This window comes from Macaca nemestrina, chromosome 9 (assembly GCF_043159975.1).
Source record: "Macaca nemestrina isolate mMacNem1 chromosome 9, mMacNem.hap1, whole genome shotgun sequence".
Classification (NCBI taxonomy): Eukaryota; Metazoa; Chordata; class Mammalia; order Primates; family Cercopithecidae; genus Macaca; species Macaca nemestrina.
This window is the reverse complement of record NC_092133.1, coordinates 29,535,016-29,547,395: the sequence shown is the minus strand read 5'-3', so window position 1 is coordinate 29,547,395 and position 12,380 is coordinate 29,535,016. Positions and strand designations below refer to the sequence as shown.

Here is a 12,380-nt window from a genome sequence, read left to right as displayed (position 1 = left end):
CGGCCTATGTCTTTGTTTCTTTAAAAAAACCTATGGATACTAGTTATGTCCACATCACACAGAAAAGTCTATGGGAATATAATTTAGGTTACCTTGAGACTATTGTTAAGATTTACAAAATAATACTAAAGCTGAGAATTTAAAAATTACCATGAACATTTTAATTGTGGCTAAAAAGTATGTGTGTTTGTGCGTTTGTGTGTAGGTAGAGAGAGACAGAGAAAGAGAGGCTATTTACTATTCTTTTCTGGCCGTTAGACAAGAATAAGAACAAAAAAAATTAAAAAAAAAAACCTCATAAAGATTTTAGGTCTACATCATCATCCCACCAATAATTACAGACAAGAACGAAGCATTTTACCACTCCCTGATGAGTAACAAAGTAGCCAACAGTAGCCTTGGGGACTGAAGAAATTTTAAAATACATGGAAAGCCTGACTTGAGTTGATATTAATTACTATTATTACTGGATTCTATTGCTTAAATTGTTCTCTGTGGTAGGGTAAGGAGTCTTTACTTCCTGGCTCACTGGGCCAGTATTTTTTCCTTCCTGAAAAGTTTCATAGGAAACATACAATGTCCTGTGTCAGAAACACCAAAGTCTTCACAGGCTAATAGATTTCAAGTCACTAAAGACACTGAAATGTATGATATGCATTATCTAAAGGTACAATTAAAAGTATAGGGGCTATATTCCAGATCTCTGACATGAAACCGAGGAAACTGGGTTTCCAATTTGTGACGTGAAAAGATTAAGTAAAATACAAACTTATGTATAGGGAGATAATTCAGTTCTAACAATGCATGAAAGCCAGAGAGGTAGGTCAACAAATGCACATTTCTGAAATACAGGTTTTTCTGAGTATTTGTTCTGAAGTTCTTTGAAAATCTGGCCAGATAATTCCATTTTAAGATACCAGTTCACATAATAAGCAAGTCAGAACATTTGCAAGGCAAGATGTTGTTTTCCTTTCTGCAGCCAGGAAAAACACAGCTCTAAGCTTAGGTTGTAAAGGTAAAAGGATTTGGGAGCAGCTGATTTTAGCCAGTCATAAAAACAACTCCCCCTTATGCCAGGAGGTATAAAGAATATGCAGAGTCTGCATTGTGCTTCTACTGTCAGGACAAATCATTATGCTTTTTCTTTGAGATTAACTGATGCCAATGAATGAGTAAAGGGAGAAATAAATGTACAGACTGAGACCTGCAGCTTGGTGAGATGAGTAACACCTTTATCACAAAATCATGAGTTCTGTCTTCCACTTTGTAAATTCCTTGGGGTTAACTTATGTAATTTAAAAAATTTTTAGGAGTGAAATATGTATTACTAATCGTATGTGAAGCTCTGCATTTTCTGCTATTTATAGTTTACATTGTGTGGGATCTTACAGATAACAGCATCTTTTAAAAATATATGTGCTTTTTCGGGGAATGGGAGCTAAATCAAGGGGTGAAAGGTAAGTGAAGGTGATACATTCCTTTAAATCAGTTAGGGAATGGTGAATACACTTGAATATATAAAATAACTACTGCTTCCTAGATACCTAGCTCTGTTCTAGCTGCCTCTTACCAGTTCTCATTTAATTCTCCAATCCCATATTAAGAGATGAAGAAACTGAGGCACAACATAAAGTAGGGTGCCAGGATTTGAACCTAGACAATTTGACTCTAACGTCTGTGCCCCTAATCATTCCCTTACAGGTTCTGTAATTATTATACCTGACTGCTTAAGGCTCAGGTAACTCCCTTCTGGCCACTTCTAAGCCATTACTGTCAGATGTTATTAATAGTAAAGAGACGATATCAATGTTTAAAACGGCCATTCAATAAGAGGACTGAAAACACTAGCCCCTGGAAATTCCCAACTTCCACGCGACTCAGAAGTTACACAACTCTTTCCCTAAACCCAGTGCTCCACCCAGTGTAGCTAACTTTGTCGTCGCGTAGCAACAGAACCTCGCCACACTGGAAGCGTGGGGGTCGAGGGGTCGGGGGGGTGGATTTTCTCGACTGGGGATGCTGCTGCCCGGTGGCCGGCAAAGGCCCTATCGGTCTCAAACATCTGAATTTTGCACCGACACAATCTCATGTAATGATTGTTCTGTTTCCTGTGTTGCGCCACAACAAACTTCCTTGGGCTACATTTTCCCTCAGATTTGAGTAAAAGATTTGAGGTCACGCTAAGAAGCCTGAATACTGAGGTACAGAAACGGTTGTTTACAAAAAAAAAAAAAACAAACCTAGCGACGGGACCGCCGAGTTTGCGGCAGCCAAAAAAGCTAGCGATGAGCTCAGCTAAAGTGCCAGGACTCTCGGATAGATTTCTAACATGTTTCATTCTCAACAGGCTGGAACCCAACGCTGTTCTTGTGGTCTCTGCCTCTGGGGAGTCCACAAGCTGTAAATCTAACATGCAGCCAGCCGTGCGGCTTCTGGCCGCGCCACATCTGAGGAAAGCCTTTTCTGTGACGAGCGGGGAGAGGAGACTGACTGGAGCCAGAGAATGGAGGCCGCGGGCTGGCGGGGGCAGGGGGAGGCACTTTCAGGCGCACTTCACAGACGCACAAAAACAAGGAAGCCTGAAGGGAAGGCGGTTGAAAATAAGACAACAGAAGCCGCGAACGGAAGCGCGCCCCCCTCAGGATCGGTTGGTCGTTCCAAAGCTCAGCTTCCCCCGCCCCGAAGACCTGCTGAGGATCACGGCCGCGCGCGCGCACTCCCGCTGCCCTCGGGCGCTGGGCGGGGAGAGCCGCGCGCACCGGTTAATTCTGCCAATCACGCGTTTAGGCCGCCTATCGTGTGGCCAAGCCCCGCCCCAACCGCCGGCTGGCGGAGGCGCGCGCGCAGTCCCGCCGCTCTGAGTCGCTGAGTGAAGCGGCGTCTCGCGCGTTAGTCAGTCTGGCCAATTGCGCGTCTTCTACGCCAGCCGCACGGCCCCGCCCCTGCCACAGGATCGATTTACGGCCGCAGCTGCGCGCGCTTTTTGCTCTCGCTGGGAATGGCGGAGGGAGGTACTCAGCTGAGGGAAAGGGGGTTACCTGAGACCTGGGCTTCCCCGGGAGTGTGCTGTGGAGTCGAGTTGAGCTCCTTTTCCGGGTCTGGGGAACTCAACCTCACCTCATGCATGGGGTCTTCGGGGATCTAGTGGGCTTTCTGCAATGGGGGGAAGGAGGGGACTACTCCCGTCCCTGGTTTGCCTCTCAAAAGTTGATGCCTTTGTCGGAGAAAGCAATTTCAGTCCACTCTCCTTTTCAGTGCCTATTCGCTGCTTAAACTAAAAGGGCGTAAATGCATCTCCGCTGTGTTTCTTATGCCTCGGGCCGGCAGGGTAACGGGTTCTAGTCACAGCTTGTAGAGTTCAGGATGGGTGACATTCAGGTCCTATTGTTTTTGAGTCAAGGTTTCGGCTATATCTTTTTGAATTATGAAGCTGTCATCATAAAGAATTCCTGATTATCTAAAGCTGTTATTCCCTTCTTCCAAGGCAGAATTTGAATATATTTTGGTGGATGAAAAGAAAACAAGGAGAGTTGTGACTATGAGATACTAGCTGGTTGATGTGTCATGAAAATCTTAGTGGTCCCTTTGTGGGAAGGTAAATGGAAAACTGCAAAAAGAGCAATAATGAATTACAAAGTGAAATTAGAAGAAATATCTAGCTTGTGGATGCTTTGTACCAATAAAATATATTCTTTGATAAAAATCGACTATGGAGAGGTGTGGCTAATTTGATTCTCATTTAATAATTTTTCTTTTTTAGAGAAAAACCAAGATTTCACTTTCAAGATGGAAAGTTCGTCAGACTCAGCTGTGGTTTTACCTAGCACTCCTCAGGCCTCTGCGAATCCATCATCTCCCTATACAAATAGTTCACGAAAACAAGTATGAAAATCTTTGTCCTTCCAGTGGATCCATTGTGTGTTTCTAAGTATTGTGGCAGTGGTGGTTTAAATTCTACTGAAGGTTGTTAGTTAACATAATGTGTAGCATAAATAAGTAGACATTTTATTAAACAATTTTATGTTTTTCTTCTAAGGTCACATATATGACACCCACCAGCCCCTTTCCATATTTTCCTCTTGAATCAATTCATTTCAGTTAGTTTCAGATTAATGGAGAAAGTTAGAATCTGTGCAATATTGTGAAGGTCTTTAGTGGCAGGGTCTAGGTCTTTTCCTTACTCTGTAATTCTGAAGCACCTGGAGTACCGTCAGGCATGTGCTTGTTACTGAACAAATGTTCCTTGATTACTGGGATAAACCTTTCAACACTTTCAGAAAGGTGTTGATCTTGCTGCAGTAAAAAGGAAATAGAACAAATGGAGCTTCCAGAAATTAAAGACATTTTGTGATGCCTTCTTTAGATGTGGAGACAGAAAGCCATCTAGTGGTGTCTAGCACAGAAATGTAAGGCCTTTATTTCTGGTGATTTATTGACATCAAGAATGTTTTTCTTGATTCACATTTTTAATGTTTTATGCTCTTTATAGCCTATGAGTGCAACACTTAGAGAAAGATTAAGGAAAACAAGATCTTCATTTAATTCCTGTTACAATGTGGTGAAACGTCTTAAAGTAGAGAGTGAAGAAAATGATCAGACCTTTTCAGACAAACCAGCATCTTCCACAGAGGAAAACTGTTTGGAATTTCAAGAAAGTTTTAAACACATAGATAGTGAATTTGAAGAAAATACAAATTTGAAAAATACTTTGAAGAATCTCAGTGTCTGTGAATCTCAGTCACTTCATTCTGGATCATGCAGTGCTCTCCAAAATGAGTTCATGAATGAGAATCTTCCTAAACAAAGATTAAACGATGAAAAAGCCAAATTGGTGAAGCAGGTTCAGGAGAAAGAAGACCTTCTTCGGAGGCTAAAACTAGTCAAAATGTATAGATCAAAGGTGAGAAGAATTTCGGGACCATTGTATCATTTTTATTTTTACATAAATTGCAGGAAAGTAATTTCAAAAATAGAAAATAAGGTGTGTGTTTGTTTTTTTATCATAATAAGCAATAAGCCAAATATTCAGAAACCTGGCTTCCAACAACTTTAATTCAACTCCAGATTTAGAGTAGAAAAGGCCCTTAAACACCAGGTAAAACTTTTTAAGAATCTCAGCTCTTATTTAATATGCAGTTAAACTTTTCTCTCTAGTTTCTAGCCCACAGCAATATTAGAAGTATTAAATGTTAGATGCAAGTACGACGGGAACAGAAGTGAAAGCTGACAGTCAATTAGTAAAACTAAAAATGGGCTGTAGAGTACAATAAAAGGTATTTTATTTATGATCTTGTGTCTCCCCCAAATAATTAATGTGATTCAGCCATATTATTTGAGAAAAAAACAAATATATATTAGATTTTAGATTTCAACTCATATAGGTTGAATTAAATAGAACTTGAGTACATGGAAGGAGATAACCTTTATTACCTGGAAAATTCATATATATGCAATAGCTCATTTTCCCCCAACTATGTGGAATAAATGATGAGATAGCATATCTCATTTGTTCTCGTGAAATTTTAGGGTTTTTTAAAAATAAAATTTAGGAGTATTGAATGTATTTTAAAATTTAGGAGTAAAAAGTGTATTTTATTTATTCATTCTCTTTTTAGAGACATGGTCTCTCTTACCCAGCCTGGAGTACAGTGGTACAGTCCTAACTTATTGCAGCCTTGAACTCCTGGGCTCAAGTGATCCTCCCACCTCAGCCTCCCTAGTAACTGGGACTACAGGCATGTGCCATCACACCTGGCTAATTTTTTTAAATTATTTTTTTGTAGAGATAGTCTTGTTATTTTGCACAGTCTAGTCTTGAACTCCTAGGCTCAAGCAGTCTTCCCACCTTGGCCTTCCAAAGTACTGGGATCACAGGTGTGAGCCACCATGCCTAGCCTAAAAAAATATTTTAACTAGAATTTTGTAATTTTAAAGAGCAGTTTTAGGTTCATAGCAAAATTTAGTGCAAAGTACAGTATAGTGTCATTTTTAAAAAGGTACAGTTGTAATAGAGTAGATTTTTCCCTGTATTACTGCTTCTTGACATAGTTTTGGCCCAATTTAATGATTTGATTTTTCCCTTATCATAAGGATGGTCCAGAGCGTGAGCCAACAAAATAGCCATTGAACTCAAGTTGAATGACATTGTAACCATTCTACATATGACCATCCTACTTTTTCCTAGATAGAAGTCCCATTCATCCCAGTGTATGTTAGCCTTTAAACCTGCACATCCACTAATTTAACAACTTTAATTAAGTTGAACTAGCATGACTAGTTATTGACATACATACATGTTTTTTTTTTTTTTTTCTGTTTCAGAATGATCTGTCTCAGTTACAGTTGTTAATAAAGAAGTGGAGAAGTTGTAGCCAGCTGTTGCTTTATGAGTTGCAGTCAGCTGTGTCTGAAGAGAACAAGAAACTGAGCCTTACTCAATTGATAGACCACTATGGGTTAGATGATAAATTGCTGCACTATAACAGAAGTGAAGAAGAATTTATAGATGTTTAATTCCTGATTTTTGCTCCAGAATATCTTTGAGAATGACAACTTAATTAAAAGATATTTAGACACTTTTTTTTTTTTTTTTTTGGAGACTGAGTCTCGCTCTTGTCACCCAGGCTGGAGTGCGATGGTGTGATCTCAACTCACTGCAACCTCCACCTCCCAGGTTCTAGCAGTTCTCCTGCCTCAGCCTCCCGAGTAGCTGAGATTACAGGCACCTGCTACCACGCCGGGCTAATTTTTGCATTTTTAGTAGAGACTGGGTTTCACCATGTTGGCCAGGCTGGTCTCGAACTCTGGCCTCAGGTGATCCACCCGCCTAGGCTTCCCAAAACCATTAGGGCTCAGAGGAATGTATCCCGATGAACATCAATTAAGGGCACTCTAATATATAAATTATAAACTAACTTCTAAAAGGAAAATTAGTATTTTGGATAGACTTGCCAAAGAAAACTTGACATTTAAATCATGTTTAAAAAGTCATTTGGGCAGTTCTGGAAACTAGTTTTAATACATTTGTTTTTTGTGGCAAAAAGTTTTATTTTAAATGTTAAAAATTGTCCACTCTGGTAAATGTCTAAACCTAAAGTTTAAAAATTTCTGCCTCCTAAATTTATGCACCTTGTTTCCATCCATTTACCACATATTTCCATCTGATAATCTAGCAGGTAATTAAACTCATATGTCCAAAACTATATTCTTCCCTGTCTCTTCAAATTTGTTTCTCATACTCATGATTTAGTGACACAACCATCTATTTGTTCTTTTTTTTTTTTTTTGAGACAGAGTTTTGCTCCTGTTACCCAGGCTACAGTGCAATGGCACAATCTCAGCTCACTGCAACCTCCACCTCTGGGGTTCAAGCGATTCTCACGCCTCAGCCTCCCGAGTAGCTGGGATTACAGGCATGTGCCACCACCCTGGCTAATTTTGTATTTTTAGTAGAGACGGGGTTTCCCCGTGTTGGTTAGGCTGGTCTTGAACTCCTGACCACGGGTGATCCACCCGCCTCGGCCTCCCGAAGTACTGGGATTACAGGCGTGAGCCACTGCGCCTGGCTAAACCATCTATTTGTTATAAAACTACATTTCCTTATCTCCCGCCCACATCAAGGTATCATGGTATATAAGGTTCTTTACATTTGTTTGCTTTTCTAGCTTCATCTGTGAAATAGATTAAATTTAGATTGTTTATTTTGTTTATAAACCCACCTCCACAGGGGTTGGGTTTCTGCTGCCAAGTTATACAATTGTACCTATCATTTTGGCCATGTATGGAGATAGGACCCAAGCTGGGCCAGTCCCTGAAAATTTGGAATTTAGCTCAGGAAAAGAAAGCCCATCTCTTTTTGTGACTGCAGCTGTTGTATATACACCTGGAAGGAGCAGAGCTGACATGCTTAAGGGCAGTGAGTGTGCTTACGGAGAAAGGCAGAGGTGATAGAATTTTGTGGATCAGTGGCTTCCTGGTTTTAGTTGCTAGTCATTCTTAAGGGCTTTCTGGATTTCTGCTTTTGGGTCCTTTTAAGTGTTAAAACAGCTTTACTTAGCTTTTTCAAAAGCCATTCCCTACTAGTTTAGCACTCCTCTGAACCCCCCTCAAGTACATCCCACTTTCAGCCCAGTCCCTCCCCATAATCTAACCAGTGTTGAATGTTTGGCACAGCAGGAGACGCCAGACCCTGCTTTTGTGTCCATTCTAATTGTTGGTGCCATGCCAGTAAACTCTTCCCCTGCCCACATATACAAATTCCTGTGCCGCTGGCCTTTGTGAATCTGGAGACTGGCCCAGACCTTATCTGAGCCTCCTCTGGCACTGGGATTCCTAGATGGGCACCCCTGTGGACTTGTACTGTTCTAGTGCTTACCAGCCAGCCTCTTATCACTGCTTACTGCCAACCAGGGGCTTAAACGTGGCAGAGGAAATTGCCCCTTGTGGTGGTGCTGGCATTTTGGTAGGTCATTATGGTACCTCTCCAGATCTCAGAGGCTGCAGCTGCCCACTGCTGACAGGCACATCACCTGGAGCCACCCATATATATCGACTTGTGGGAAACACAGCATCAGTGAGACTGATTCTGGGAAAGCTTAGGGGTGTGGTAATGGGGATTTCCAAGCATTGACTGGGTGCTGAGGTTCCAACAGCACAGCAGCTGCTCTGTTGAATTTAATGTGATGCATTTATTAAAAACCACTGACTACCATAGCTTTATTTATAAAAATGAGGGCTAATACAACATAACACTTGTTTTTAATTTAAAAAAACTAGAATACTAGTTCCAGTTTTAAAGAAGAAATTTAAGATAGTTATTTCAAAATTAGGTGGTTATTTAAAACTCAAGTAGCAGAGCCAAGACTTGAAGCCCAGGAATAGATCCTGTAATTTTAATTCCTATGCATAAAGCCATACTGTGTCTGACCCAGTTAATTATATCATTAGCTGATAATATAGATATTTTAAAGGACTATAAAATATGAATATAATTGCTGTTCAGCAGAAGCTGAGAGGAGTCAATACCATGAACAATATTAAGAGAGGAGTTAGTGTGCATGACCCATGTGTCCTTCCAAAGCCCCAAAACCAGAAGGTACCTCCTGTTGAAAGGGCTTCTGGAATGTGGCTTGATGGCAAAAGGTGCCCACTAAGCCCCACTCCATCCATGCCTCAAAGCAAGGCAGTCGAGCAAGGAGCATTGCCAGAGTCACCAAAGGCTGATGACTAAGAAATAGAAATGATGCCGGCTGTTTGGTTTGTTAAGACCTGGGATCCACAGAGCATTATCTAGTGAAATTTGTGGCACTGACCACTAGCAAGTGGAGTCTCTAGACAGCTAACTTAGGTGAAAATGGAGCTTGTGTCACCAGAAAAGACTAAAAAATCAAGTCTAGTACATCTATGGTTGACTCAAACCAACAGGACAGAGAACTTCTGGCAATACCATCTCAAGTATAAAGTATTTGCACCCCTACCCTAGGGTCTGTCCCTACAACTCTCAGGGATAATTTTGAAGGACCCCAGATGTAGGAAATGGTACCCATGGGCACTTCCCTACTGAATAAGCCAAACTGACTACTTCAGGAGTCAGTGTAGTACAAAGGAGGGGAGTCATCAAAATGTTGGTCCTATCATTTCCCTTACCATCCCCATCCAGCACAGATCACTATGTGGGTGATCAATTACATCTTCTAAAGGTTTTTTCTTTTCTAAATTAGAAGATTTTATAATAGCTCTCTTGCTTTATCTACATCAGTGTATATTGGATATGGTACTGAGGATTAAACTTAACGTTGAGTTCATAAATTGCAGAACAGTGAGACAGTCACACCACTTGGAGACTGTGGTCCATGATCCCTGTGGGCAGCAGTCCACAGGCTATGGAAGGGCAAAGCAGTTTTCTGGCCAATTAGTCATCTCATTATATAATTATCACCATCTACATGGGTAAAGTGATAAACTACTTCATGGAAATAAGAAAGTATTTTTCTGCTTGTTAAACCCTATTGGGTAGAGCACAAAATTGAATTCTATTAAAATATAAAAGAAATGTAGATTATCTTTCTAAAATATATTGTAATTTTTTTTTGAGATGGAATCTCGCTGTGTCGCCTAGGCTGGAGTGCAGTGGCGCGGTCTCGGCTCACTGCAACCTCCGCCTCCCGGGTTCACACCATTCTTCTGCCTCAGCCTACCCAGTAGCTGGGACTACAGGCGCCTACCACCATGCCAGGCTAATTTTTTTACTTTTTATTTTTAGTAGAGATGGGGTTTCACTGTGTTAGCCAGGATGGTCTCGATATCCTGACCTCGTGATCTGCCTGCCTTGGCCTCCGAAAGTGCTGGGATTACAGGCGTGAGCCACCGCACCTGGCCAAAATATGTTGTAATTTACAAATGATACAAGGCTTGGAAAAAGCTAACGATTTATCTTGTTCTCATTGGTGAAGCAGGGAATAATCTAAATATTCTCGTAATTTTTTTCTGATTATGAAAGAAATGCTTACTGAAGAAAATGAGAAACAGAAGAGCATAAAGATAAAAATTATCCATAATCTCAAAACTTTTCTGACAGTTTTATAAAATTAGAAATGTTTGGCAAAGAATTTCTTTTTAAGACTTTCTATACCATAACTATGAAAATATCTTTGATCTGACTCAGATTAAATGAGTAAAATAGATATTGAATATTTTCTGACTTCAAGTGTTGTTTATTCTTGAATAAAAACAGCAATTCATGGTATTTTACACATTTATTCATGCAGGACAAAATCTGTATACAATTTAGGCTAAAATTAAACAATTTTTTATCTGAAACATGCAACTAAGAGGACATGCTAATTCAATTTCTCAGTAAGAAAGAAAAGGAAATCATTTTACCCAAATGAAATGATTTTTTAAATGATTGATTTGGCCTTGTGTTTTCCTGCCAGCGTTTTTACATTTGAACAAGAGCAGGAAACGTTTTCATCCTTAATCTTTCAACTTCAGTCTGTAGTATTGAAATCTGTTCAGCTTGTTGTTTTGAAATATGTGTTAACTTCTGCTGTTGCATCATGTTTTCATACCGTTCTTTGACAATCTTTTCGCAAGTCAGTTTAGACCCTATCCCAAAATGAAGAAGGAATTAGATTATTTATCAATACTTTCAAATACAGAAGCAGCACTCAGAATCAAACATGTGGAAGAAAGGCTGGTAGCAAAAAGGCATATGCACTTGTATGTTTATTGCAGCACTATCACAATAGCAAAGGCATGGAGTCACCCTAGGTGCCCCATCAACAGTGGACTGGAAAAAGAAAATGTGGTACATATACGCCATGGGACACTACATGGCCATAAAAAAAAGAATGAAATAATATCCTTTGCAGCAACATGGATGTAGCTGGAGGCCATTATCCTAAGCAAATTAACACAGGAACAGAAAACCAAATACCACATGTTCTCACTTATAAATGGGAGCTAAACAGTGGGTACTCATGGACATAAAGATGGCAACAGGAAACACTTGGAGGCCAGGTATGCTGGCTCATGCCTGTAATCCCCGCACTTTGGTTAGCTGAGGTGGGTGGATCACTTGAGCTCAGGAGTTCAAGGCCAGCCTGGCCAACATGGCAAAACCTACTCTCTACAAAAAATACAAAAATTAGCCAGGTGTGGTGGTTCCTGCCTGTGGTCCCAGGCACTTGAGGGGGCTGAGGTGGGAGGATCACTTGAGCCCGGGAGGTGGAGGTTGCATTGAGCTGAGATCATGCCACTGCACTCCAGCTTGGGCAGCAGAGGGACACCCTGTCTCAAAAAAAAGGAAAAAAGAAAAACACTGGGGACTACTAGAGGGAGGAGGCAGGGAGGGAGAAAGGGCTGAAAAATTATTGGGTACTATGTTCAATACCTGTGTGACAGAATCATTCCATACCCCAAACCTCAGCATCACACAATATACCCAAGTAACAAACTTGTACATGTACTCCCTGAATCTAAAATAAAAGTTGAAATTATTTTTAAATGATCTATTTTTAAAGAAATGCTGGTAGCTTTTTAACTATTGTATACATTTTAGGATTACTGATTACTTTTAAAGAAACTTACAGTTGGTTAAAGAAAAAAAAACATGCTTACCCATTGCATTACAGATGTCTTTTCTCTCTGAGACAGCTACCAACTCTTCTCGTAGATTGCAGCTTAGGGTGTAATTTGCTATATCTTTTTGATTGCTGAACTTTCCAAGTTTTTTGAGTAGTTTCTTGCAGTTTTCCACATTCTTTTTGTGGGTCTGAAATTTTTGTTCCCATGATACCCCACAAAATTAATTTTGAAAAATGTGATTTATCCTATAAAGACATTATTCTTATATTTTAAATACATTATCATCATTAAGA

General features: G+C 40.2%; 3 protein-coding genes across 11 annotated transcripts in view; 1 reads left to right on the top strand and 2 right to left on the bottom strand.

Annotated features, from left to right (window-relative positions):
• LOC105478316 (collagen type XVII alpha 1 chain) overlaps positions 1-2,536 on the bottom strand; it is a 92,513-nt gene extending 89,977 nt beyond the window's left edge. Inside the window, exon 1 of the mRNA XM_071069169.1 lies at positions 2,241-2,536. The gene's annotated coding sequence lies outside the window, so the exon portion shown is untranslated. The remainder of the gene's footprint in view (positions 1-2,240) is intronic.
• LOC105478312 (SWI5 dependent homologous recombination repair protein 1) lies at positions 2,048-12,281 on the top strand. Of its 3 annotated transcripts, none has more exons than XM_011735436.2 (4): positions 2,048-2,201; positions 3,761-3,882; positions 4,490-4,900; positions 6,322-12,281. In XM_011735436.2, the coding sequence occupies exons 2-4, from the start codon at positions 3,787-3,789 to the stop codon at positions 6,511-6,513; spliced, it is 699 nt and encodes a 232-aa protein (XP_011733738.2). In that variant the 5' UTR covers positions 2,048-2,201; positions 3,761-3,786; the 3' UTR covers positions 6,514-12,281. The 3 variants fall into 3 exon arrangements, with proteins under 3 accessions (XP_011733738.2, XP_011733737.2, XP_011733736.2); XM_011735435.3 differs by lacking the exon at positions 2,048-2,201 and adding an exon at positions 2,844-3,011; XM_011735434.2 differs by lacking the exon at positions 2,048-2,201 and adding an exon at positions 3,022-3,595.
• LOC105478311 (cilia and flagella associated protein 43) overlaps positions 10,736-12,380 on the bottom strand; it is a 107,940-nt gene continuing 106,295 nt past the window's right edge. For 6 of the 7 annotated variants that reach the window (XM_011735428.2, XM_071069167.1, XM_011735430.2 and 3 more), the window contains 2 exons: positions 12,121-12,274; positions 10,736-11,106 (listed from right to left, as the gene is read on the bottom strand). In XM_011735428.2, coding sequence (XP_011733730.2) covers positions 10,940-11,106; positions 12,121-12,274 — 321 coding nt within the window. In that variant the 3' untranslated portion in view covers positions 10,736-10,939. Of the gene's footprint in view, positions 11,107-12,120; positions 12,333-12,380 lie in introns of those variants that run through there. The other variant, XM_011735429.2, reaches the window with a different exon arrangement.

What these genes read in the sequence shown, in the direction of transcription:
- LOC105478312 (XM_011735434.2), top strand. Translation starts at nt 3,565, where the DNA reads ATGAAAATCTTAGTGGTCCCTTTGTGGGAAG. An exon ending in AGTGGTCCCTTTGTGGGAAG is followed by an intron (nt 3,596 to 3,760) that starts GTAAATGGAAAA and finishes TTTCTTTTTTAG; the next exon opens with AGAAAAACCAAGATTTCACT. An exon ending in TCAAAATGTATAGATCAAAG is followed by an intron (nt 4,901 to 6,321) that starts GTGAGAAGAATT and finishes TTTCTGTTTCAG; the next exon opens with AATGATCTGTCTCAGTTACA.